At 38.0% G+C, this 24,002-nt stretch overlaps 1 protein-coding gene across 4 annotated transcripts in view; it reads right to left on the reverse strand.

Moving 5' to 3' along the window:
- Cdh17 (cadherin 17) overlaps positions 1-24,002 on the reverse strand; it is a 68,687-nt gene that overhangs the window by 21,036 nt on the left and 23,649 nt on the right. For 3 of the 4 annotated variants that reach the window (XM_063257563.1, XM_063257565.1, XM_063257564.1), the window contains exons 4-11: positions 14,355-14,489; positions 13,371-13,509; positions 11,288-11,446; positions 10,997-11,196; positions 8,761-8,892; positions 8,315-8,465; positions 4,310-4,525; positions 588-664 (exon numbers count right to left, since the gene is read on the reverse strand). In XM_063257563.1, the coding sequence (XP_063113633.1) occupies positions 588-664; positions 4,310-4,525; positions 8,315-8,465; positions 8,761-8,892; positions 10,997-11,196; positions 11,288-11,446; positions 13,371-13,509; positions 14,355-14,489 (1,209 nt within the window). Of the gene's footprint in view, positions 1-587; positions 665-4,309; positions 4,526-8,314; positions 8,466-8,760; positions 8,893-10,996; positions 11,197-11,287; positions 11,447-13,370; positions 13,510-14,354; positions 14,490-24,002 lie in introns of those variants that run through there. The other variant, XM_063257566.1, reaches the window with a different exon arrangement.

The following is a 24,002-nucleotide window of genomic DNA, read 5'->3' on the forward strand; positions in this document are numbered from 1 at the left end:
GAAAAACCCATCACCAAGTCTAAAGCCTGTATTAAAGACAAGAAAACAGTAATTTGCTTTCTTGATGTTCTAAGTTTTTTTCCTTATGTCTAATTCTTCTAATGCTTGCAAATGTCTTGAGTGTATTTTGTCTTCAACTTAAACCAGAGGCTCATTTTTCTTTCCTCTCATCCAATTAATTACAAAATGATTTAAAGTTGCTAATAATCCAAATATTAAATATTTAACTCAAAATGCTCAAGATGTAGCAGTTAAGCCATACACAAAATCTATGACAAACTGTAAGTGGTCCCTCAAATTTGTTCAGTTTGACAAAGATGATGTTGTAGGTTTTAAGCAATCCTTGAAATAAATGCGATGTTGGCAGAAGTTTATAAACACAAATTTCCAAATACTGTAACAGTGAATGCTATTGTCCCCCGAAGGTTTCCACTAAAGATGGCATTTGGGCTTGTTACTGGTTCATGGACCAAAGCTACCTGCTATGTCTGGCATTTTTCTGAACGATTGTCTGGTTTTATGCTCCAGAAGTAGGGGGTTGAGTAATATGAACAAAATAAAGAAAAAACATGGTGAAAACTACTCACATCTGATTTTTCAAAGATGGGAATCTGATCATTGATATCAATAACATTGATTTCTATAGTACAGAGGGTCTTGAAATCTGAAAAGCAAAGTTACATTAGAGAAATTTCACTGTTAAATCACACATTAAAATTAGAAATCTGTAAGGAGAAACCGGCAAGTAAAGTGACAACCATATCACAACTTCACAACAAAAAGTGCCTCTGGGGAGAGGATCCTTTGCTCCCCTCCTGCACTCACAAGCAGGTCACTTAGAGGGAGGTGTGAGATGCAGGCAGATGGGGAAGTGTTCAGGATTCCCCCTCGCCCTGCACCTGCCTTGCCCTTGCCGAGAGAAGGCCCATTCCCTTTTCTGAACCTTACACAGTCATCAAATCCAGGGCAAAACTAACCTTCCAGAAAGCCTTCCTGAACAGCCCCTGGGCTGGGCTTCCTTATTCAAACACATCTGCCCTCAACAGTGCAGAGGCTGGGGGCTCCTTTTCCCTCTCTTCTGAGTAAAGGAGGTAGGGTACTGTTAGCCTCCTTTAAGGGCCACTAAAAAGGTAGCTCATAGAATGGCACAGGCTTTGACCAGTAGGTCTGAGGGTCCAGAGACCAGGAGACACAACTGATCTCAGATCTAACTGAGAATGGAGTGCCTGGAAAGAGAGCCACAACAAGAAACAGATGTCACATTCTTTATTGGGATCGACATCATTCAAGACACAACATGCTATTTGGTACAATGGTTATGAGTATGGGTTCTGAGATCCCATAGGTTGAATCTGGTTCTCCCCTCAGTGAAGGAGTAAGACCTTGAAGTACCACTCAATGTCTCAGTATCTTGGTCAGCTTATTTACAAGATGTGAATAGTAACAGAACTGAGGTTTTGATCATAATACAAACTATCCATGGTGTCTATGTCCCAGGAACTATACTAAGTGTTTAAATAAGAGATCCAAGAAATAGAAAAGTAACCAGCCCAAAGTAACAGCTGTCTAATGGGGTCCAGAATTCAAATCCATGCACTCTTTTTGTCCTCTCGCATCTCCTGTCTGCTCTTCAACCCTCCCTGGGGCCCAGGGGCTGCCCTTATCAACAGCATCAGTAGACTTCTGTGCCCTGTGGGTAAGAGCTGAGTTCTGCCAGTGGGCAGACTGTCAGGAGATTAGAGGAAGGGCAGGAGGAAAGTGGTCAGGGTCCCCTCTCTACTGGCTACTGGCACAGGTCTTGCTCTCCAGGCTTCAGACAGTAAAAGCTGCACACTCTACTCCACACCTCCTTGTTGGGTTTTCCTTGACTCTGCCCGTGGCTGTTACAAATCCTCCTTTGTGTGTTTTTGGAAGTACTGGGCATTGAATTCAGTGTTTTGCACCAAGCTACATCTATAGCTTTTTTTTTTTTTTTTGAAAGTGTTTTACTAAGTCACCCAAACTTGGTTCAAACTCATGATCCCCCTGCTTCTCCTTTTTGTCACCCTTTTGAGAGGGCCATCCAATCTCCTGCTGGGATCCTAATAAACCCATGTAGTCTAACTCAACAGCTTCTGCTCAATGTACCGAACATGATGCAGATGCAATTGAACGATAATTTCACTATAAAGAAGCAGATAGTAATTAAAGTTGTGACTGGTCCCCAGAACATCTGTACATAAGAATGGAGTCACCCCAGGATGTAACAATTAAGTTCAATTGTTAATTTGCTTGACTTGAAAACTGCCTAGGTGATTAGCAAAGGACATTTATGGGGTGCCAGAGTGGTTGTGGAGGCATGACCCTCAGGTCTATATCTGGTCCCTCACCCCTTTTTGTCTGGCTCTGTTCTGCTCAGCTTCCTGGCCAGCATAAAGCAAGCAGCTTTGCCCTACTGCACCTTTCTTCTGTGACATTTTTGCCTTTGAACCTAATTGACCAAGAGCCGAAACCCTAGAAACCATGAGCCAAACTAAGCCTCTCCTCCTATAGGCTGAGGCTGTGTACTGTATCCCAGCAACAGGAAAACGTACCTATACCTAGAACCCAAATTCACTAGCTCGTTTCTCTGCAAATATGTTTTTTGGGTCAGGTGTGGGCTTCTACTTAACAGGCCTTCCTTGATTTTATAGAAAATTATGTTAATTATAGCCAGGTCTCTGATTTTCTGCAGTGGACAACTGAATGCTTAATCCATCAACATACACATATTTATATCTAACTATATTTTATAGTGTGCAAGTAGTGTGTAAGTATAGTATGTTTTCTGTACTCACACACACGAACAATTTGTAATCTGCTTTGCACTTTACAAGCTTTTAACTTCAAACTTCTTCACATCCCAATGTTTTTACATATGGAATTTCCATTCTTCCATTTCAGAAGTCTTACCTGCCCTCTCCTTCCTCTAGGGTCAGGCCTCCACCGCTACCTATTACATTCTTGCAATTTACTAATTCGTATGTCTGTCTTCTCTACAGAGCAAGCACTCCTTGAGGACAGACTCTGGGTCTCATTCATCTGTGTAGCCCTAATACCTTGTTGTGGATGTCAAACGAGGTAAATTCTCAGTAACTGCTTGCTGAAAGAATAGACAGCTAATAATATGAAACTCAGTCCATCATGGACAGACACGATTAATTACTGTACCTCAGTATAATGTGAAAACAAACGTTAGATCCTCAGTATTTGCCAAATTAGAGAATTTCAACATTCTGCACTTGCAGTTTGCTAAAATCTAATTCCCTCAATATATTAACATCCACGGAAGAGAGAGAAATGCGAGGCTCAGTGTGGAAAGGTGCCTTTTACCCCTCCATGCCTATGCAACCTATGCTCTCCAGCACAGCAAACACTGACTTGTTTAGTAACCTATGTTAACTCAATGCTTTCTAACCTCCTAGGAGTCTAAGTGCCCCCAAGTAGGCCTCTCTCTGAATAAGTGTATTTTTGTGTGTCTGTATACATTTATTTAAGATTGTGCAAGTGCATTTGAAAATGCATAGTTTTCATCAGATTCCCAAAAGGTCTTGTGACCCAACAGAGATTAAGAACCAGCTAATTTAGAAGTATGTAAGAAGCAGGGGACAATGTTTCCTAATATTGTCAAAAGGTTGGCTAGAATCTGACAGAAGAAGTCAGACCTTCCCCCCAGGTGCATTTCTCAACTTTCATAGGGAAGGCTGTTTGAGTCTGAAAGCAAGAATTGGGAGATGCAGTTAATGTTCCTGTCTGTGACTGTAGTGACCACCAGAACATGCCAGGCAGACTTGTGACAACTAGGATATTAATTGATGATGTCCCCTCCCATGCTGTGCTATGAAATTCAACATTGGAATTGCACGTAGGCTTCCTTTCCATGGGCTGCCCCAAGCTATTACATAGGGTGGTAATGCTAAAGTGCACCCATTCTTGGAGGTGGGGTATTCCCAGACAGCTACAGTGAGCTTGCCTTAGACTCTTTGGTGGTCTAGGACACTCTTTTCTCCTCTCTCCTTCCTCTAGGGTCAGGCCTGTACTGCAATGTTCATCTCTCCACTTCTCGAGACATCCCCTGGAGATGTACGTTTAATCCCCTCTTGGCCTGTACTTCTTGGAAGCACCAGAAAAACCAGCAATGTGGTCTGAGCTACTACTCTGGAAAGCATGTATTTCATAAAGGAAACAAAGATGGCGGAGTTCTGAACATATCCAGGGTTAAGGAACCCAATGCATCATAATCAGAAGACAAACAATTATTTGTAACCATGACTGCAGGTATGATACCAACCTCTGTCAGATACCTCCACTGTTAAGTTGTACTGAGGAGCATCTTGCTTCTTCAAGGACTGTTTAGCTAACTGGACCTTTCCCTCATACTCTTCAATCAGAAAGAGTCCATCCACAGGACATTCAGGGGTTTGCTGCACAATTTTATAACGTAAGACACTGTGGACGGTGTTTGCTTCATCCAGGTCATAGGCAGTAAAGATCCCAATTCTTTTCCCTATGGAGAAGGAAAAAGAAAATCCATTCCTACAGGCCCCATGTTATCTTAGATTGGTTTCATTCAATAAGCAGATTCCTAGAGAGCACTAAGTAATCTTACATAGCAGACCATGGCTTTCACATTTATTTTTCTCCCCATAGTTTAATTTGTTAACTACTACTGTGTATTCACTATCCATGGCTATCAAACAGTGTCCTGGACTGGTAGTTTAAACAACAGAAATTTATTTCCACATGGTTCTGGAGGCTGGGAGCTGGCAGGCTGGTTTCTTTTGAGGCCTTTTTCCTTTGCTTGGGCAAGTTGTTCTCCCTATGACTTTGTATCATGTTCTCTGTGTCCAAATTTCCTCTTATGAGGAAGACACCAGTTATGTTGGCCCACAGTAAGGACCACATGTTATCTTAATTCCCTCTTGACTCAATCTCCAGATCTAGCCACATTATGAGGTAGGATTAGAACTTTACTGCATGAAGGAGTGGCACAATTCAACCCACACAGAGGGTTCGGACTTCCAAATATAAATTTGAGAGGAATACAATATGGGCCAGAGTGCCCTTCAAAAGTTTTTGGCCACCTAAACCCTCACTATAGAACTTCATTTGGAAAGAGGTTCATAGGGCAGGTAACTAGTTAAGGAGATAGCAATCAAATCATCCTGGTTTAGAGGAGCCCTCACATCTTTATAAGAAGAGGGGATGCTGGAACACACAGAGGCAGAGATGATGTGAAAGAGGCCAGAATTGGAATTATGCTTCTGCCAGCATCCAGTGGAAGCCAAAGAGGACATGGATTCTCCCCCAGGCTCTGGCCTCTGGATTTCAGAGTCTCAGCCTCCAAAACAAGAGACTAATTTGTTGTTGTTGCTTTTATTTTAAGGACCCATGTCTGTGGTGATTCATTATGACAGTCTCAGGACACAAGTACATGTGGTAAATGGTATAATCCAACAAGGAGAAACCCACTCTGGTTTTCTTCCAACCAACTTTATGGAACAACTGCAGAGCCTGATCCCACCCTAAAGACAATGCAGGGCAAATAACAGGCCTGGCCCCCTTCACCCCCGTCCTCGTGCAGTGGCTCGCAGCCCTAAGAACTGTATTCCTGTGGATGTTTCAGTGAAGGAGCTCCAGAAGTCAGGGGGTGACTCTGTTCTGTTAGCTCTGTGTGACTTGAATCCACTGCATTGTGGATGTAGGTTCTGTGCCTGTCCCAGTGAGCTTGCCTCCACTGGCTTAGGTGGAAACTTAGTAGATTTTGGCAAGGAATAGTGGGGAAGGTAAGTACCTGTATTATGTCTACAAGGAAATAGGACTCATATAGCTGTGTCTTGAGGACCTGGTTCAGGGTCCACCCTGAACAACATGATATAAACAATGTGTCCAGCATGTCACTGCTTGTTTCTGAATCCACTGCATCTTAGTTACTTTTGTCACAGGCACATGTCCTTGTATGAAAAGGGTGATTGGTGGAATGAAGAGTGCCCTGCTGAAATCTGCGATCCTTTGGTGTCTGAGTAGCCCTGTTTTGGATGTTTCCCCTTAGCAAGTGGACAAAACAAATAAGGGCACCTTTCCCAACTAAGGGCTTCCAGCCATCAGAGGCACCATGAGGACCACTGACATCAGGGGACACACCCCAGTGGAAGCCAGAGAAATATGTGTGAACCCAAAGTGAAAGAAGTACCACATCGTTAAGGAACAAGTGACAGGCCAAGCTGATTCAAGGAAATGCATAGCATTTCTTGGGGGCATCTCGGAATATTTTAGGGAGATGGGGATGCCACGAGAGTCAAATTTCCTGGAAGTGGGATTCAAGCATTAATGTTGGTATTGTAAGACTTGGATAAAGAAGCCTCATAAGATATTGGATAATACAAGACTAAAGAGAATATAAATAAAATAGGAGTGAGCCAGTATTTTGTTAGCATTTTCATCTCTGCATATCTTGACACGTCATCTAGATAGTAAGCCTCCAAAGTGCAGGGGTTTGTCCTGTCCCTCTTTTAAACCACACATACAGAATGTATTTAATTGCTTTATAAGAATTTTCAGTCCATTAAAGACTTTATGAAGTATTTTTAACAATAAATTCTCACTTTTAAAAGTGAGACTGTAGCACACTGAGCCCCTACATGATTGAGTCTACCAACAATAAGTTATCATTTTCAGAAAACTAGCACCATCTTCTTCCCCAGTGAGATGAGCGGCTTCCAAAATGGTTCCCAACATGCCTCATCTCCCAAGCTTTGTAGCTCTTCATGACCTCTCCCTTTGATCATGGGCTGAGCCTAGTGACTTGATTCTGATAAGTAGAATATGAGCTGACATTTCCAAGATTAGGTCACACAGAGAATGTCACTCACTTATGGTTCATCTTCCCTCCCGCTCCATCTCCTCCTGAGTCTGCATGTGTGTGTATCTGAATCAGAGGCATACAGCTGCAAGGCACCCAGATCCTTGACTCACAAAACTATAATAAATGTTTGTTATTTTAAGCTAAGTTTATGACTAATGTTTTATACAGCACTAGATAACAAACATATTATATGCTTGGCCCAATGCAATAGACTTGAAGTACTATCTAGAAAGGTTTTCAAGGGTTTCACACTTTCACCTAGCATCAGACCATCCCTGATTGCCATAAAGGATGATACCACAAGTGTGTGTTGGCTATTGTTATGCATTGCATTATTATGATGTCACCATGACAACAGTCTTAATTTACCAAACCCTCCAATATATTTTTTATTTAACTCTTCTTGTTGAAGTAAAAATTAGAATAAATGAAACATAAAGGACTTCAGAAAAATATACTGACAATAAGTAGTCTCTGTAGGATACCTGAGAGCACAAAGAAAAACAATGTTCATAGAGCAAGAAAGCTACTGCCAGCACACCCACCAGGCCACCAGGAAAGTAGCTGTCTTGCCAGTGGTGTGTTTCAAGAGTAAAGCAGTCAAAAGAAAACCATGAGAATGTGTGTGAGGAATCAAGGATCTCACCACAAGGGAGCAAAGCCCCAGAGATGACAGTCACAAGAGGCTGCTAAGCTTGTAAGCCTCAGAAATTTACACAGCACAACAGACTGAAACATTTTAAGAAATCCAGCCAGCTTAGTAAATAGAAAATAAGCAAGGGTTTTCCCAAAGTCCAGGAAAGTCATAAGATTCCCGAAATCAGAATGTCCTTACAGTAGCTGTTCCTGTACAGAACCAGAAGTTATAATGAGACACGATTTTTTAAAAAGTAAGAAAGAAAAGACAAAAACAGATGGAGCTTAACCTTATCCACCAGCCTCTTGCATTACTATCAGTTTCCTAGAGACTTGGGAGGTTCAAAGGTCAAATCCAACTCTATCAGCATTGTTTTACTTATTTCAAGGTATCTGACTTGGAGAGTTAGTGTTTATTTTATCTCTTTGAAGTTAGTTTAAGTAGAGGTCAAATAAGATAATTTATGGGAAAGCTCTACCAATGAAATGCCTCTATGTATGTATGCAGGACAATGGTGGGGTGGTTATGCTACCAGTGATAATGGCAAGGTTATAGTAGAGATAACAGAAGCTATAACTAGTCGTGTCAGTAGTTATAAAAGCTCCAATTTAAGAACACTGCCCAGATAATGTTTGAACCAAGAGTCTTCTACCTATATGTTCTCATGGTACATTTGATCTCTGTACTGTGCCAGACATGGACAACTGACCATCTGTAGGCAGAGTGGAGCAAGGAGCTACACAGTTAACACATGGAGGACAGCCACACAGTTTTCACCAGCTCCCATTTCTTACCCAATGCTTCATTCTCCTGGACCTCAAATACAGTCATTGTAGATGGACATGATGGTGGGTTGTCATTAATGTCTTTAACTTTCACTTCAATTTGCAACCAGTATGAAAGTGGATTTCCATACTCATCCTTTGCAACTGCATAAAAAACATACTACAACAGGAAGGTCAGAGTTTGAGACAAGATTCCTTCATTGCCCCCTTAAAATTCAGAGAAAATTGCTGTTTTATTTCTAGGTCTTATTTTCAGTTTACTTGGAACTGGGAAATGAGAAACAGTGGCTCAGACTGGTGGCCACAGATCAAATTATCGAATCTTTGAGATCCGATAATATGGTGGGGTCTGGAACACAGATTTTTTTAAAAAGTAGAATTGATTTTGTTCTCAACATTAAGTACATAATAGATCTTTGTCTTGCCGCCTGTGAAATTCTTCCTGTTTTACTTACCAAATCCTTTTCTTCTCGGTCTAAGGGCTGAGTCACATATATATTTCCTTCCTGGTCAATTGAAAATGGGAATCTTGGAAGCGTCTCCTTTGTAGTTAAGGAATAGTGTGCCCCTGGCTCGTTCCACTGCACCTGCAGGGCCCAGAGCGAACAGTGAGGAAGGACGGACGTGTGCAAGAGACCTGGTTCCCGATGGGAAACACCTTTGAACGTCAGCACTTTCTTATAACTGAGTGACATTTTTCCCTTACAACCTAAAATAAGACATTTTTAAAAACTGTGTTGCTCAAAAAAAGCAAACCAGAGGAATTTTTCTTCTCTAAAGCCATTCTTTATGAACCAACCACCTCCTAAAGACTTTATGGGCTGTTTTCTTTCACAAGCGTGACTATGAAGACTTTATATGAAATGAAGTGTACTTGGTAGCTTGATGTGTGAGAAGCTTCTAAAACTTACCGGTGCAGATGAGTAAGAGCAGTAGGAGCCACTTCCAACTCTTCTCCATGTGATTAAGGAAAGATAAGTGCTATATAAATAAGGCACAGTCCTCCCTAAACATTCTTATGGTCTCCAGGGAAAAGAGTAACTGAAAACTCCTGAAGTCATTTTCAAATAAACCTAATTTTAAAAAAAACAAATAAACCCCATAATAAGACCAGCTAAATTTTTGGACAGAACCTGGCTTCTCTGATATCCTAAAGTATTAATAGTTTATATTTTACATTGTTTTAATGATACTCAAGAAGGAATTATTAGATGTCATGCACAATTCTAAATACTTTTATTAATTATCTCACTTAATCTTCAGTCTTATGAAATAGAAGCTACTGACAGCTCAATTTTATAGACAAAGAAACTAGACTGCAAAAACTTAAATGACTTGTCCAAGATCCTAGAGTTAGTTGAAACTTCACAGGAAACCATTCTCCTGGACTAGGTGGAAACTTTGTCCCTTGCCAGTTATGTAAGCACTACCCAAGTCCACACTTGGGGTCGTGTCCCTCATTCTAACGTGAGCTCATCCTATGTCCTAAAATTCAGTCCACACTCTTACTCCCTAAGCTGTGCTGTCTTCACGGGTTTCAGAACACCCAAAGCACTTTCTCCAGGCCTCAGAACTAGGTGTGGGTCCCTAGGATTTCTTCCCTTTAATAAGAACTAAGCATATGAGTTCTAACATGTATGGATCTCTATATGATAATCTGGGTAATCAACAGAAAAGCTTTAATCCAGCATCTAAATTTAAAACCCTCATGGTAATGTATACTGGCATGCTATCTCAGTTTCCAAAGCAAAATCTCTCTTTCATTCTTTTTCTTGCGTAAATGTAATATTCATTAATTCAACATTCATTAAAGTCCCATTAGGTCAGACAATACATATAACAGGATGAGCCACTCAGGGACCTTTAGCAACAATAGCATCATGTTTTTAAATATCTTAGGGAACTACAATCTGCGTTCTTTTTAAAATTAACTTTTATTCACTTTCACAGATACTATGTCAATGACTTGTCACCATAACTCTGAAAAGTCAGAGTTTCCATTTTATGAATGAGATATTGGGGCTCAGAACAATTATACAGCTTATCATCAGTCATTAAAGTAATGGGAACTTGGTTTTGGTTGTTTGCTTCCAAATCCAGGTTCTCAACCTTCTTCACAGTGTTCATGTTACAAAGAAACCTTCTGGGTTTTCAGAGAAGACCAGATGTTGGGAGGATCCAGGCTGCATTTCTAGGAGCTAAGCTGGGAAGATCCCCTGTGAGAGCACCCTCTATGGAGGGGACAGAAGGCCACTTGGATGAAGAGGAGACGTGCAAACCGGAGACGAGGGAGTACACTCTCCAGATAGCATGAGCCCACTGGTGTAGACCTCCCCATGCCTGCCAAGATCTAGCAGCAGGTTTTTAAAAATATTTGCAACCCTAAATTCAAGCCACGCGTATGATGTGTTACCATAGATGCCTCACTAAAGCAGCTGTGTCCCTCACACTGACAACAGACTACAAACGTCCCCTCATGTCTACTTTTAAGGTGAGTGTGGGAGAAATTCTTTCTGAAAGTTCAAATATACATCTGAATCCAAGTTTTTCTCATGATGATGAACTCCAGAGACTTAGGGTCAGAGATTGCTTCATTTGCTTTCTAATTATATGACACAAACACATTTGTGAAGAACATGAGATAAGTGAGGCCACTTATCTAGTAGGTTCTAGGTGCCACTTGGGTACTACCTGAGTGATTTTCACTGGGTTAGGATCCGTTGAGTTTTCTACAATCTCCATAGGGTCTGGTGCTTTCCAAATGTTCTCCTTCACTGTAATATCCACTGAAACAGTATCACTGAAGGAATTCTCACTCTGACCTCCCATGTCCTTCACTGAGACCACCAGGTTGTAGGATGGATTCTTCACAGGATCCAGTTCCTTAGCCCCTGTGGGACACACAGGAGAAAGGAAATGTCACTGCAAGTGACAGGCCTGTTTCTTGCTCTGGCCCAGTTTCATGTGGACCCTTTAACTCACCTTGTCGGGTGAGTGATATTCCTCCTGTTTTGTTGTCGACCTGAAAGTACATAACATCATCGATCTTGGGGAGCTGAATGACAATTTGATAAAAAAGCTGGCCATTAAGAGTGGTTGGATCATCCAGATCTGTAGCACTGACATACATGAAAGGTCTCCCTGTTCAACAAAACATACAAATAAAAAAACAGAAAACAAACAAATAAAAAAAAAAGATAGTTGAAAACCAAACCAACTGTAACCATTTTTGCCTTCCAGGAAGCAGAGCTCCAATCGGGGAAGATGCCATGGATTCACATCAGTAAGAAATAAATCCTTACTGTTCTCTTCTCCCCTGGAGTACAGTTTCTAAGTGTGGTCAAAAGACCTCTCAGGGACTCAGTCTACTTCAAGGTGTCTATGAAGTGCACATACATAGAAGATTCCTTCAAAGCACAAGATAATTCAGTGAAGTTTAGTGTTAAGGAATAATAAATATGTTATTGATGTGGTTTCCAATTCTGCACTGCAATGAATGTTGAAGAAACTATCACTTGTTAAATTTTGGTATCATATCAGAAGACTCTACAATCTGAAAATACTATTAAAACGTTCCTTTCTTTTTCAACTAGGTATCTGTGCGTGAGACTGATTTTTACTAGAGAACTATTTCAGCCAAAACAGCACATGGCTGTGGAATAAATGTAGAGACAGAAATAACAATTGTTTTCCCTTAATCCAGACATCAAATTTGCAAAGATTAAGAAGATGGCTCTCTTTTCAGCACTGCCACTTTTACTAAATTACTTTTGTCTTGAAAATATAGTTTTCATTATGATATTTCTTTGTGTTTTTACATGATTTAGTAAGTTTTTTAAAAATTTTGAACACTGTAAATAGTAATAGATATAACCAGCAATGGACTGAAGTCAGCTAGTGAGAATCAATTCTGAATTTTAAGAAGTTTTATGAGTAAATTATTAATATCATTGGCAGCTTGAAATAAGCGTGATGAGAGTTTTTATATGATGGAAATTCACAAATGCCATGAATTAGGGCTCTGCCTCATGGTAAAAAAACAAACAAAAAACACTGTTAAACACTGCCCAGAATATCACTGGCTATAACTCATGTGATTAAAATTTCACTGAAGCACTCAAAAACAATTTGAAGAGTCCTGAAGCCAATAAGTTTACGAGCCAGTTCTCTAGTAGATTCTATTGGTGAAGAGGGGGGAAGTACAGCCTGGAGGATTTTTGTGTAGCAGAGTCTACGAGTGAGAGTCTTTGGTGTGCAGTCACAGGGACAGCAGAACTGTTCCACGTAATAAAGGGGAAGGAATATTGCTTCTTGACTCACTAGTGATGGGCACTGAAGAATGGGAAAAGGAAATGATTGAGTATCATAGAGGAATATTTGATGGTGAGTTGATGTGCATAGGTAAGAGTCTTTTGGGGAACTTAAAAGTCTAATTTTTATTTTTGTTCTGTGTGGTTATGACGTGATACTCATCAGAGGTGCCTACCACATACACTTATGCCTTGATGAAGGGCTTTTGTAGAGACAAAGGGTAGAAAGTTAGTGTACCATAAAGGACCAGCCATGGCTGAGAGATGAATATAAGAGAAGAAAACAAACAGGAACTAGCAGTGACTGTGATAACGTAGGTTCCTGCCTGGATTGGGAAAGTGGCTTCACCTTTCTGGATGGTTCTAGGGTATTCTAGAGCTCTAGGGTTTTTAAAGTTAACCACAGAACAATGATGCCTCCACTCCCACTTGACAGTGACTAGAGACTTTTTTATTGTCACAGCTCAGGGCAAGGGTATCACTGGCATCTATAAATAGAGGTCAGAGATGCTGTTAAATATCCTACAATGCACAAGACAGGCCTTGACAAAAACACAATCATCAGGCCCAAGATAGAAACAGTACCAAGGATGAGAAATGCTGTTCTACAGCAGTAGAGATAATAAAGCAACTCCCAGAAGATCACCAGAATTTAAGCTAGTAAATGTTTAATAAGCAATAACCTCAGCTAAATCCGGCTACTCTGCCTGAGAGCCTTCCATCTCTCCATGACCACCTCCAGGCCCTGCTCTCACCTGGGCGAGAGTTCTGCCTCACCGAGCCTTCATACTTTCGCTCAGAAAACATGGGACGATTATCATTGATGTCCTTCACTTCTATGGTGATGGGGACTGGACCCTCCACCGTCATTCCTTGAGCATCCAGGGCTGTGATCTGATGGTGAGGGAAAACAAACCACTCTGGTGAGACCAGACTTCATACCACATACTGAGAAGTCACTTGAAGGAAATCAGAGTTCAAAGAACCAACATCCTAATGGCTGGAGAAGAGGAACCCACAAGAGACCACATTGGGAACTGTTAAATAGGCATCCAGTCTTTCGGTCTGCTCAGTATGGCAGTAGCTTTTCCACAGTGCTGGACACTGACCATGCTTCTGTTTTAAATGGCTGGAGGTGGAGAAGCGAGAGCACTTTGTCATTTGAGGGGTCCTGTGTGTCACAGAACTGTGATGGATTAGCCTGCAGAAGATGCTGGACAGGAAGCTGTTGGTTTCCATTCTTTAGCATGAGCTCTCTGCCATTCTTAGACATTCAGACATCACCCACAAAACTATAGGGTTTTGTAGTCAGCCCCTGGCCTTTGGTTCCTTCTGCTCCTTCCAAGGCCCAAAAGAGCTCCATCCTCGCACTGACACTGACTTCAGTAAGGTCTAGAGCCCACTTAACAGCCACAGGCAGATGGCAGAAAATCATCAATGAGGCAATGGCTTGATTTGGGTTCTGGTGCCTGAACTGGGCTTTATTTGAATGAGTAAGGCCATCTGAGGGTCTTGGTACTATAAATTGGCTTACTTTGGTAAAAAAAAAAAAAATTCTAAGGAAGAGGGTATCTTTGCTATATGCTTCTCTGCAGTTGGTAAAAAAATGTTCACAAGAGGTTTACAAAGTTAACATTAGGAGAGCTGAAATGGGGTGCAGGGAAAGTACCAATGAGGCTTGTAGGGCCCAGGGTGCTGCAGAGGTTGGAGTCGAATCCCTTTGTCTGGTCTTGACTCACCTCCAGATGGTGAACGGCTCTTGTTTCCCTGTCCAGAGCGCTGATGGAATACAGAAGTCCATTGGATTCTATCTTAATTATACCATCTGTCTCCCCATTTAGTACAAAAGTCACAGCAGGAGGATTGGCCTGAAACTGGAAAAAGAAAACAAAATTGAAAAATAAAAGAAAATATTTTTTAAGGATTAGGTCTTAAGGAATAATAATGCTGTGGATTTTGTACAGTCACCAATATCAAGCTTTGTTTCTATTTGTGCAATCACTAAAATAAGAAATCTGAGTCCTTTAAGTGGTACATTCTATAAGTATGCCTGTGCCTTGTTTTAGCAATATTCAAAATACATTTTCCTCAAGAGACAATGTACAATTCAGGACATTGATAAAAGCCATTAACACTTTCCATTGTAGCTGGGGTTAAAGGGAAGTTTCTTGGAATATCTGAAAACTACTCAAAAAGTATCTCAAAAACATTAAAAAGAGTAGCTTTATTGCTAGAATAAAAGATTGCTATGGAATACTTCCAAAAACTAACGAAGATTAAGAATATTAAGGAAAACAATTTATAAATGGCTTCAACCTAATGCTATGTTATATAATAATCTCTCATTTACTTTTTCAGAAGTAAAAAATATCAACCACTATTTGTGGAATAACTATAGCACCTATAGAGTCAGTAAAAAATAAAACTCTATATGACACTAGTAACACAAAAGTTCAATCTTCTTAATAATTTTAAATTTTTATTAATAATTTTATTTAAATTTTTATTCATATTAATAAATTGAAAAATAATAAGGCCAATGTTAGTAAGGATGTAAGGAAATATAATTCATATAATCCTTTTGGAATAAGGAATACAATGTAGCCTTGGTAGTAAACATTACAGAGTTTGCCTTTTAAAAATTTAATTCAGCAAACTACATGTTTGTAGAATAAGACACATTTATCAGATTGATACAGTTGAAAACTCCTAAATTTTTATAATATATTTAAATTATTATAGCATACAAACTTGATAGAAGATTAATCATTAAAGGGTTCATTATATAGAGATATAAGAAACAATGATATAATACAAATTTTAAAAGAATATATATAAGGTAAATCTAGGTTGTTTGTAACAGTATGAAAAATGTGCATGCCAATAGGCAAGAAATGGGATTTCTTCAGATGTTAAGAGATGATAAGTTGTTAAATGAGTCATTCTAAGGGTGAGAAGAGGGTTTTTGTTGTTGTTGTTCATGTTTGTTTATTATTGTTTTGTTGTTTATATAAAAGAGTTGCCATTTATGTTTTAACCACTTACCAGTTCAATTATTTAAATACAAGATGACCAAATTTTCATATTTTTTGTTAATTTTTATAATATAACAAGAAATACAAAATGATAGTTTTATCAAATTTATTTGATACAAGAATCAACTAGTTGATCTGACACCTACCTGCCTGATACTCGGGATAGTCAGTACCTAAACAAATGCACTGCCTGAGTGACACTCAGAGTGAACAGTTATGTAGTTAAGAAAAAAAAATTCAGAACCCAGTGGGAAAAGAGAAAGACTTTCTCCTCCATAAAAGCAAGGAACACTGAAAAAGGTATAAATATTAACATTTTCAGAATCTCAGGAATTAACTAAATGCCAGGTCATTTAATAAAAACAAATGTGACCATCAGTAAGAACCAAGCTTTGAGGTGTTTTTAACTTGCCTAATGCCATTGTTCTTTGCCAAAATCTGAAGTAGCCTTAGAAACCAACAGCATCACAAGCACAGTCCTACAGAGGGAACTTAGCTTGGAGCTTCCCAAAAACCCATTACCAGAGAACCATCATTATCTGGTCTGTCATTTCCCAGGAAATACTTAGAAGGACTAGACTTCATTTAGACTGACTCAGAGCCCACTCACTATAATTTTATTCCTGCAGCATGTGTTGAAGAAAATCATCAGCAACTGTTTAGCATTGCAGACCTGTGATGACAATACCTGAAGCAAATAAATGCTGAACAAAAGACTTTTAAAGCAAAAATTAGGGAGTAAACCTTCCATAGGAGATTTTGGAAATTACTAGAATCTAGAAGGCCACATTGATGGGCAGGGCTACTTTAAGGTTCTGCGCAAGCAGGAAGTGAAGGCTAAGGCAGAGCTGTAAACTCCCTGCCATATAGATGAAAGTGTGCTTTATGGTTAGCAGAACAGCATGGAAAAGGTGGGGACATTTATTGGTTTAAGGCACCTAAGTAATCTTTGTCTGGTCATTACTCAAGCACTAAGTAACTGAGCAGAGACTCCAGTGACTACACATGACAAAGAATACAGACTTTAAAGAATGAGTTTATAAAAGTTACTGAATAAATAGTAACCAGCCCTGGGAAAAGGAGGAAATGATTTTAAAGTTGCTACACTATATTGTTTGGAATGTCCATTTTTCAAGAAATCATTATGAAATACACAAATAAATAAGAATGCTAAGCCCCATACCCAAGAGCAAAAAATCATTCTGTAGAAGTAGTTCCTGAGGAAGCCTAAAGGTGACTTACTAAGGATTTTAAATTATCTATTTTAAATAAGCTCAAAACTAAAAGAAATCATCTCTAGAGAATAGAAAGGATGAAAATAATGTCTCACTAAAGAGAAAATACTGAAAAGGAACTTTATTTTTTAAACAACAAATTCAGAAGCTGACCAGTATGTTAACTGAAATGGAAAATTTTTCAAGTGAGCTTGAAAGCAGATATGAGCTAGAAAAATCAGTGAACGTGAAACTAGATTTATTGATATTATTCACCTTAAAATACAGAAAGAAAAAATAAAATGAGTAACACTTTAGAGACTGCAGGAACACCATAAAGCAAATACACACATGCATACTAAGAGACCCAGGAGTACAGGAAAAACTAAATGAGAAGAAACACTACTTGAAGACAGACAAAAACTTTTGGGGAAACAAAAATCTGCGCATCCAAAAAAATCAATGAACTTCAAACATGTGAAACTGAGAGATCAAATCCTATACACATTGTAATCAAATATTTGAAAAGCAAAGAGAACCTTAAAAGCAGCAAAAAAATCTTAAAGCCGCAGAGACTCATCACATACTAGGGCTTGTTAGTCACATTAATATCTGATTTCTCAATGAAGCTAGAAGGCAACAAATTCCAAGTGCCAAAAGAGAAAAGCTTCCAAGTAAGAGCTGTAAATCCAACAAAACTATCTTTCAAAATGAGAATGAAATTAACTATACTACTATCAGATAAAACAAACTTTAGGACAAGATTGTTACTGACAAAAATAACACTCTGTAATGATGCAGGATCAATATTGCAGGAAATGTAACAATTGTGCATGTGCCTAGCAATAGATTCCAAAGTACACGAGAGACTGACAGAGTTGAAGGGAACACACCAATTCAACAGTAACTTTCAATAATGTACAGAACAGAGAATCACCAAGGAAATACAAGACTTCAAAAACACTATAAACCAAACAGAATCTTACAGCCATCAACAGAATATTCCATCCAACAAAAGCCAATTATGGGAAAATCCTCCAGTGTAGAATTTATGTGAGGCCATAAACAAGTCTCAATAAATTTAAAAGGCCTGGAATCATATGAAATATGTCCTCTTACACAATGTATTGAAATTAAAAACCAGTAATAGGATGAAAATTGAGTAACACACAAATATATGGAAATAATTATGCTCTACTAACCAACAGGTCAAAGAAGAAATTCCAATGTAAATTTAGAAAATAATGATATAAATGAAAATAAAAATAACATACATATATGATACAGATAAAGCAGTACTAAAAGATCTAAAGATATAAATGCTTATATTTATAAAGAAGAATCTCAAAACAGTAAGTTAGTATTTCACTTTAAGAAAGTAGACAAAGAGCGGGCACGGCAGTGCGTGCCTGTAATCGCCACATTTGGGACGCTGACGCAGAACGATCACTGAGTTCAAGGCCAACCTGGGCTATGTCATGAGCTCACAACAAATTACACAGCAAAACCCTGTCTCAAAACAAATAAATAAACAAAAAGGAAGGAAAAGAAAACAGAAAAGAGAAAAGAAATAGAACAAGAAGCATAAATCATCCCCAAACAACCAAAAGAAAGTAGTAAGATTAGCGTGGAAGTTAGAATATATAACATGAAAGAAAGGAGAAAAATCAACAAAGCTAAGGTGGATTCTTTGAAAAGATCAACACAGCTGACAAATTATCAGCTCTCTTGACCAAGATAAAAGTTATGACTCAAGAAAAATCAGGAAACTAATAGAGCATATAACTCCTATTCTTTCAGAAATAAAAACACTTAAGAGAATATTATGAGCAATTATTTTCCCACAAACTAGACAATCAAGGAAAATGGGTAAATTCCTGGACAGGCAAAAATGTAAAAACTGACTCACAAGTAAGTTTTTAAAATGAATAGAACTACAACAAGAAAAGAATGTGAACTAGCAATCCAAAAAAATCTCACAAAGAAAAGGTTAGGATCAGAGGGCTTCATTGGTAAATTGTACCTAACATGTAATAGGTAATTAACATTATACCTTCCCAAATTCCTCTAAAAACTAGAAGACTAAGGAACACTTCTCAAATCATTTTTAGCCCAGTATTATCCTGATAACCAAATCAGAAAATAACAATTTCAGACCAATATCTTTTATGAATACAGGCACAAAATTTCAGTGAAATTCTAGCAAAGTGAATCTAGCAACATAAAAAGAATCACCAAGTGGAATTTACCTCAGAATGCAGGAGTGGTTCAAGATACGAAAATCAATTAATATTCTTTATCAATAGAACAAAGGACAAAAACCACATGAGTATCTCAATAGAGGCAGAAAATTATATGAAAAATCCAACATCCTTTCATAATAAAAATAGTCAGCACACTAGGAATATAATGTAACTGCTAAAGCTGATAAATGACATCTACAAAAATTCAGTTAATGTCATATTTATTGGTGAAAGACTGAAATCTTTACCCTTAACAAAGAACAAAACAAGGATGCCCAGTCTTGCCAGTTCTGCTGAACTTTGTATTGGAGATCCTAGCAAGAAGAATTTTATCAAGAAAAACAAACAAAAGTTAGTTTAGTTTTTTGGAAGAAAAAACTAAAACTATGTCCATCTGCAGAAGATGTGATTTTATAAATGGAAAATCCTAAGAAATCTTTTTTAAAAACTATTATAGCTAATAAGTTCTGGAAATTTGCAAAATAAAATATCAATATATAAAAATCAGCTGTATTTTTGCATAGTAGCAAAGAGAGCCCTAAAAATGTTTTTTCTAAGGAACTCTCCTGCACTGCTGGTGGGAGTGTAGACTGGTACAGCCTTTGTGGAGATCTGTCTGGAGATTTCTCAAAAAGTTGGGACTGGAAATCCCATTTATTCCAGCTATTCCACTTCTAGGCATATTCCCAGAAGAACTGAAAGCATCATACCACAGTGATATATGTGCACCTATGTTTATAGCAGCACAATTTGTAATCGCCAGATCTTGGAAACAACCCAAGTGTCCATCAAATGAGGAATGGATAAAAAAGTTGTGGTATTTCTATACAATGGAGTATTATTCAGCTATAAAGAAGGATCACATTGAGATATTTATCAATAAATGGTCGCAGCTTGAGACCATACTCATAAGTGAAATAAATCAATCTCGCATGTGTGAATACCGAATAGTTTCCCTAATGTAAATAATGATTCAAATATATAAAAATATGTGGTAATCATGATTCCCCATTAGGTGGCCTTGAAGCCTTATAAAGTTTTCACTCATTAATTAGAAAGGCTTTATTCTGGGCTTCTTGATATGAAAATATTTGAAGCTAGAGTATATGAAGTTTTATCCAAATAGTTCAAGGAAAAAGACACTATGGTAACTACTATTAAGTCAGGTTATAAGGTGGTGAAGTACTAGGTTGTTGAAACAGTCATGCTGTGACCTCTATTGTTATATTGTTATGTCCTGTTTTATCTCAATCTCCCCCTTATTGTTTTAAAAAAAAATTATTTAGTCATTTCTTATGTTTGTCTTAATTAAAGAAAAAATTCAAAAAATTAGGATATATAAATAGTAACTCTCTTTGATTTCCTATTAACTTGTTTTGAAGTCCTGTAGTACTCCCACGATCTTGTTTTGACTGATTAGACTCTGTTCCATTCTATATGATAGTATCAAGTTTGAAGACATAGGCAACTACTTTGAAGACAATAAGATTCACTAAGATACCCATTCTGGTTTGACTATTGTCTTCTTTGGAAGTCCTGTAATGGTTACAATGCCTAAATTTTATTGGTCTTGTTCTCTACTGTTTTGTCCAACTTTATAATATCTAATGAGATAGACAATTCTTTTTAAGGAAACAAGGGACAACGTTGATAACCATTGTTGATAAACTTGTACTCTGTTCTACATCATGTGCTATGTCTATCCTTGGTATTGACTGACAGCTTTGTTTTGCCATTTTTGACTGTATTCTTCCCCCCCACCCAAAGAAAGTAATAAGCACTAAGGAGTAATAAAATCCAAGATGTGTAAATTTTGTTGTAAAAAAGAGAGGAAAAAAAAAAAAGAGAGCTCTAACGAGTATAACAGCAAGTGTGTTTGGGGGTGTTAAATAGCTGACTATATCAATGTTTTTTGGATCATTGAACACAGCTGTTTACAGTCTCCCTGTTTGAATGTCCACCTTGTGTTCTTTGATACTGTGATTTGAGGAACTATTTTCAAGATGATAGTGTGTAATCTACTAGCAGGTGATTTCTTACTGTTATTTTTTTTTTTTTCTGTAGTTCTGTATTGTGTGTACCCTTACGCCACTTTGGTTTGTTTTGTGTTTTTCTCTTTTTCCTCTTAAATAAAAAAAAAAAAAAAAAGAACTGTGGGAGTAATAAAACCCAAAATGTGTAATTGTCATTGTACAAAAGAGAGGAAAAGAAGTGCTCTAAAGGATATAACTGCATCTATATTTAAGTGTATAAGATAGAAAACCATACTACTGAGTTTTGTTGGACCATTGAACAGAACTGTTTGCAGTCTCACTGTTTGAAAGTCCACTTTATATGCTTTAATTTTGTAACTTGAACAACTATTTCTAAGATAACAATATGTAATCTATTAACTAGTGATTTCCTACTGTTTGTTTTTTCCGAAATTCTGTATAACTTGTACCCTTTTTCTGTTTTTTTTTCTTTTTCTCCTTAAATAAAATCTAAAAAAAAAAAAATGTTTTTTCTTACATACTATTTAAGAGAGGATCAAAAACAATAACATAGTTCAGAATAAATTTAAACAATCAAGACTTGTAACATGAAAGCTACAAGGCCAGGGATTTAATGGTGTAGCACTTGCCTGGCAAGCATGAGGTCCTGAGTTCGATTCCCAGTACCCCAAAAAAAAAAAAAAGTTACAAACAATGTTGAAAAATTAGAGATCTAAATAAGTCTTGATATCCATAATAAATATCCTTAATCTCCTTAATATTTACTCTTAACATCAAAAAAAAGTTACAATGTTGAAAAATTAGAGATCTAAGTAAGTCTTGATATCCATAATAAATATCCTTAATCTCCTTAATATTTACTCTTAACATCTTTAATAAACAAGTCTTAATATCTAAATGTCTTAATATCTCAGGCTTACAGATTGGAAATTTTAATACTATTGAGAGCAATAATCCCAAATTGATCTGTAGCTTCAAAACAATCCCTATTAAGGTTATATCTGCTTTGTTTAAAGAATTAGCAGGCTGACTCTATAATTAATACAGAAAAGAAAAGAACCCAGAATAGTCAAAATGATCATAAAAAGACAAAGCTGTAGAACATAATACTAACCATAAAACCGTAAGTAAGACAGTGTAATGTTTAAGATAGACAAGTAGGTCAAAGGAATCAACTTGGGTGCAGAAACAAATCTTTACATTTCTGGCCAACTTATTTCTGATAAGAGTGGTAAGATAATGGGGAAACCATAGTGTTTTCCCAACTATGGTTCTGAGAAAACTAGACATCTGCAGGCAAGAGATGAATTGGATCCCTCACACCAAATATAATATAAACCTTTATGGTCCTAGAGAAGGCTATGGTTTCTTAGATATCAAAAGCACAAAAGAAAAAAATAAATGGGACGGGGCTGGGGATTTAGCTCAGCGGCATAAGCATCTGCCTTGCAAGCAGGTGGTCGAGAGTTCAATCCCCGGTACCGATAAAAATGAAAAAGACATAAAAAAAAAAACCATGCCAATCAAAGCCTGCTGCGTCACCTGCAGCTGGGTTTGGCAAACTAGCTTGGCAGTGATATTTCAACTTGGAGTTTTTAAAAAAAAATAAAAAATAAAAAATAAATGGGACTTCATAAAATTAAAAGAAATAATTGTGTTTCAAAGGCCACTACCAAAAAGGTTAAAAAATTAACCTTTAAAAATATGAGAAAATATTTGTTAGTGATATATTTCCAAAGGGAGAATTGGCATGCAAAAATATCCAAAGAACTCTTACAACAATAAAAAGATAAACAGTCCAATTAAATAATAGGCAAAATATTAACCAAAGAATATGGAGAAAGCATTATGAGAAACATGAAAAGATCAACACCATTAGTTATTAGGGAAATCCAAAGCAAAGGTACAAATAAATACCACTTCATAAACACTTGGTTAACTATAATAAAAATGACAGATAATAAATGTTGAGGATGTGTAAAACTTTCATACAATGCTGGCAGAAATGTAAATGAGCCAAGCAAGTCCAGCATGGGCAACTTAACAACTTAAGGGAACCTATCCAAAGAAAAGGTTTTAAAGGAAGCCTGAGGTGGGGCCTGGAGATACAGCCCAAGTAGGAAGTACCTGGGTTAATTTCCTGGTACAATAGAAAGAAAGGGAGAAGGGAGGGAAGGAAGGAGAGGAGGCCTGTCCTCTTTGATGGCATCTTCCCAGTGTCCTCATATAGGCTCCTATAAGCCTTTTTAATAAGGGCACTAATCTCATCTAAGGGCGCTCTGGCTGCATGACCTAAAGCCTCCATCTCTTCACACTATTACATAGAGGGCTAGGTTTCCACATGCAAATCTGCAGGACATCAACATTCAGACCCTGGCATGCCCTCGGCCTTTACTTAGAGCAGATCCATCTCTTCTGACTGGACTACCAAAAATTCAGCTAAGACCCCACTTGGCTTTGGCCTTCTCCCCTTCAACTCAATGCTCACTATATCAGAATAGGCTCGCACAGATCTACATAGGACATTCCTTGTTGAAGCCCTCCAGTGGCACCCAACAGCCTACCCAGCAGGAAGGGCTGGCCAGTCTGCACTGACCTCAGCAAGGAAGCAGGGTTTGCCCATGCACCATCTCCTATCCTCGACCCCAACGACGCTTTCCAATACTGGAGTCTGAGCTCCTGGCCACCTTTCAGCACTCAGTTCAGTGTTATCCTCACAGTAGCTCTTCAATTGTGAGCTTCTTGGTACCAAACACATGATGAGAATGGGAAATGATTCCATGTATTACTTATTCAGTGCAGCCATTCTACAATGAATATTTTTAAAGAACATTTCCACACTATAAACATGTACAGCTTTTGTCCATTTAAAAAACAAATACTCAGTTCCTTTTCTTTGCC

This window comes from Cavia porcellus, unplaced genomic scaffold, assembly GCF_034190915.1.
Source record: "Cavia porcellus strain 051 isolate PalLab524CR breed Dunkin Hartley unplaced genomic scaffold, mCavPor4.1 scaffold_10, whole genome shotgun sequence".
NCBI lineage: Eukaryota > Metazoa > Chordata > Mammalia > Rodentia > Caviidae > Cavia > Cavia porcellus.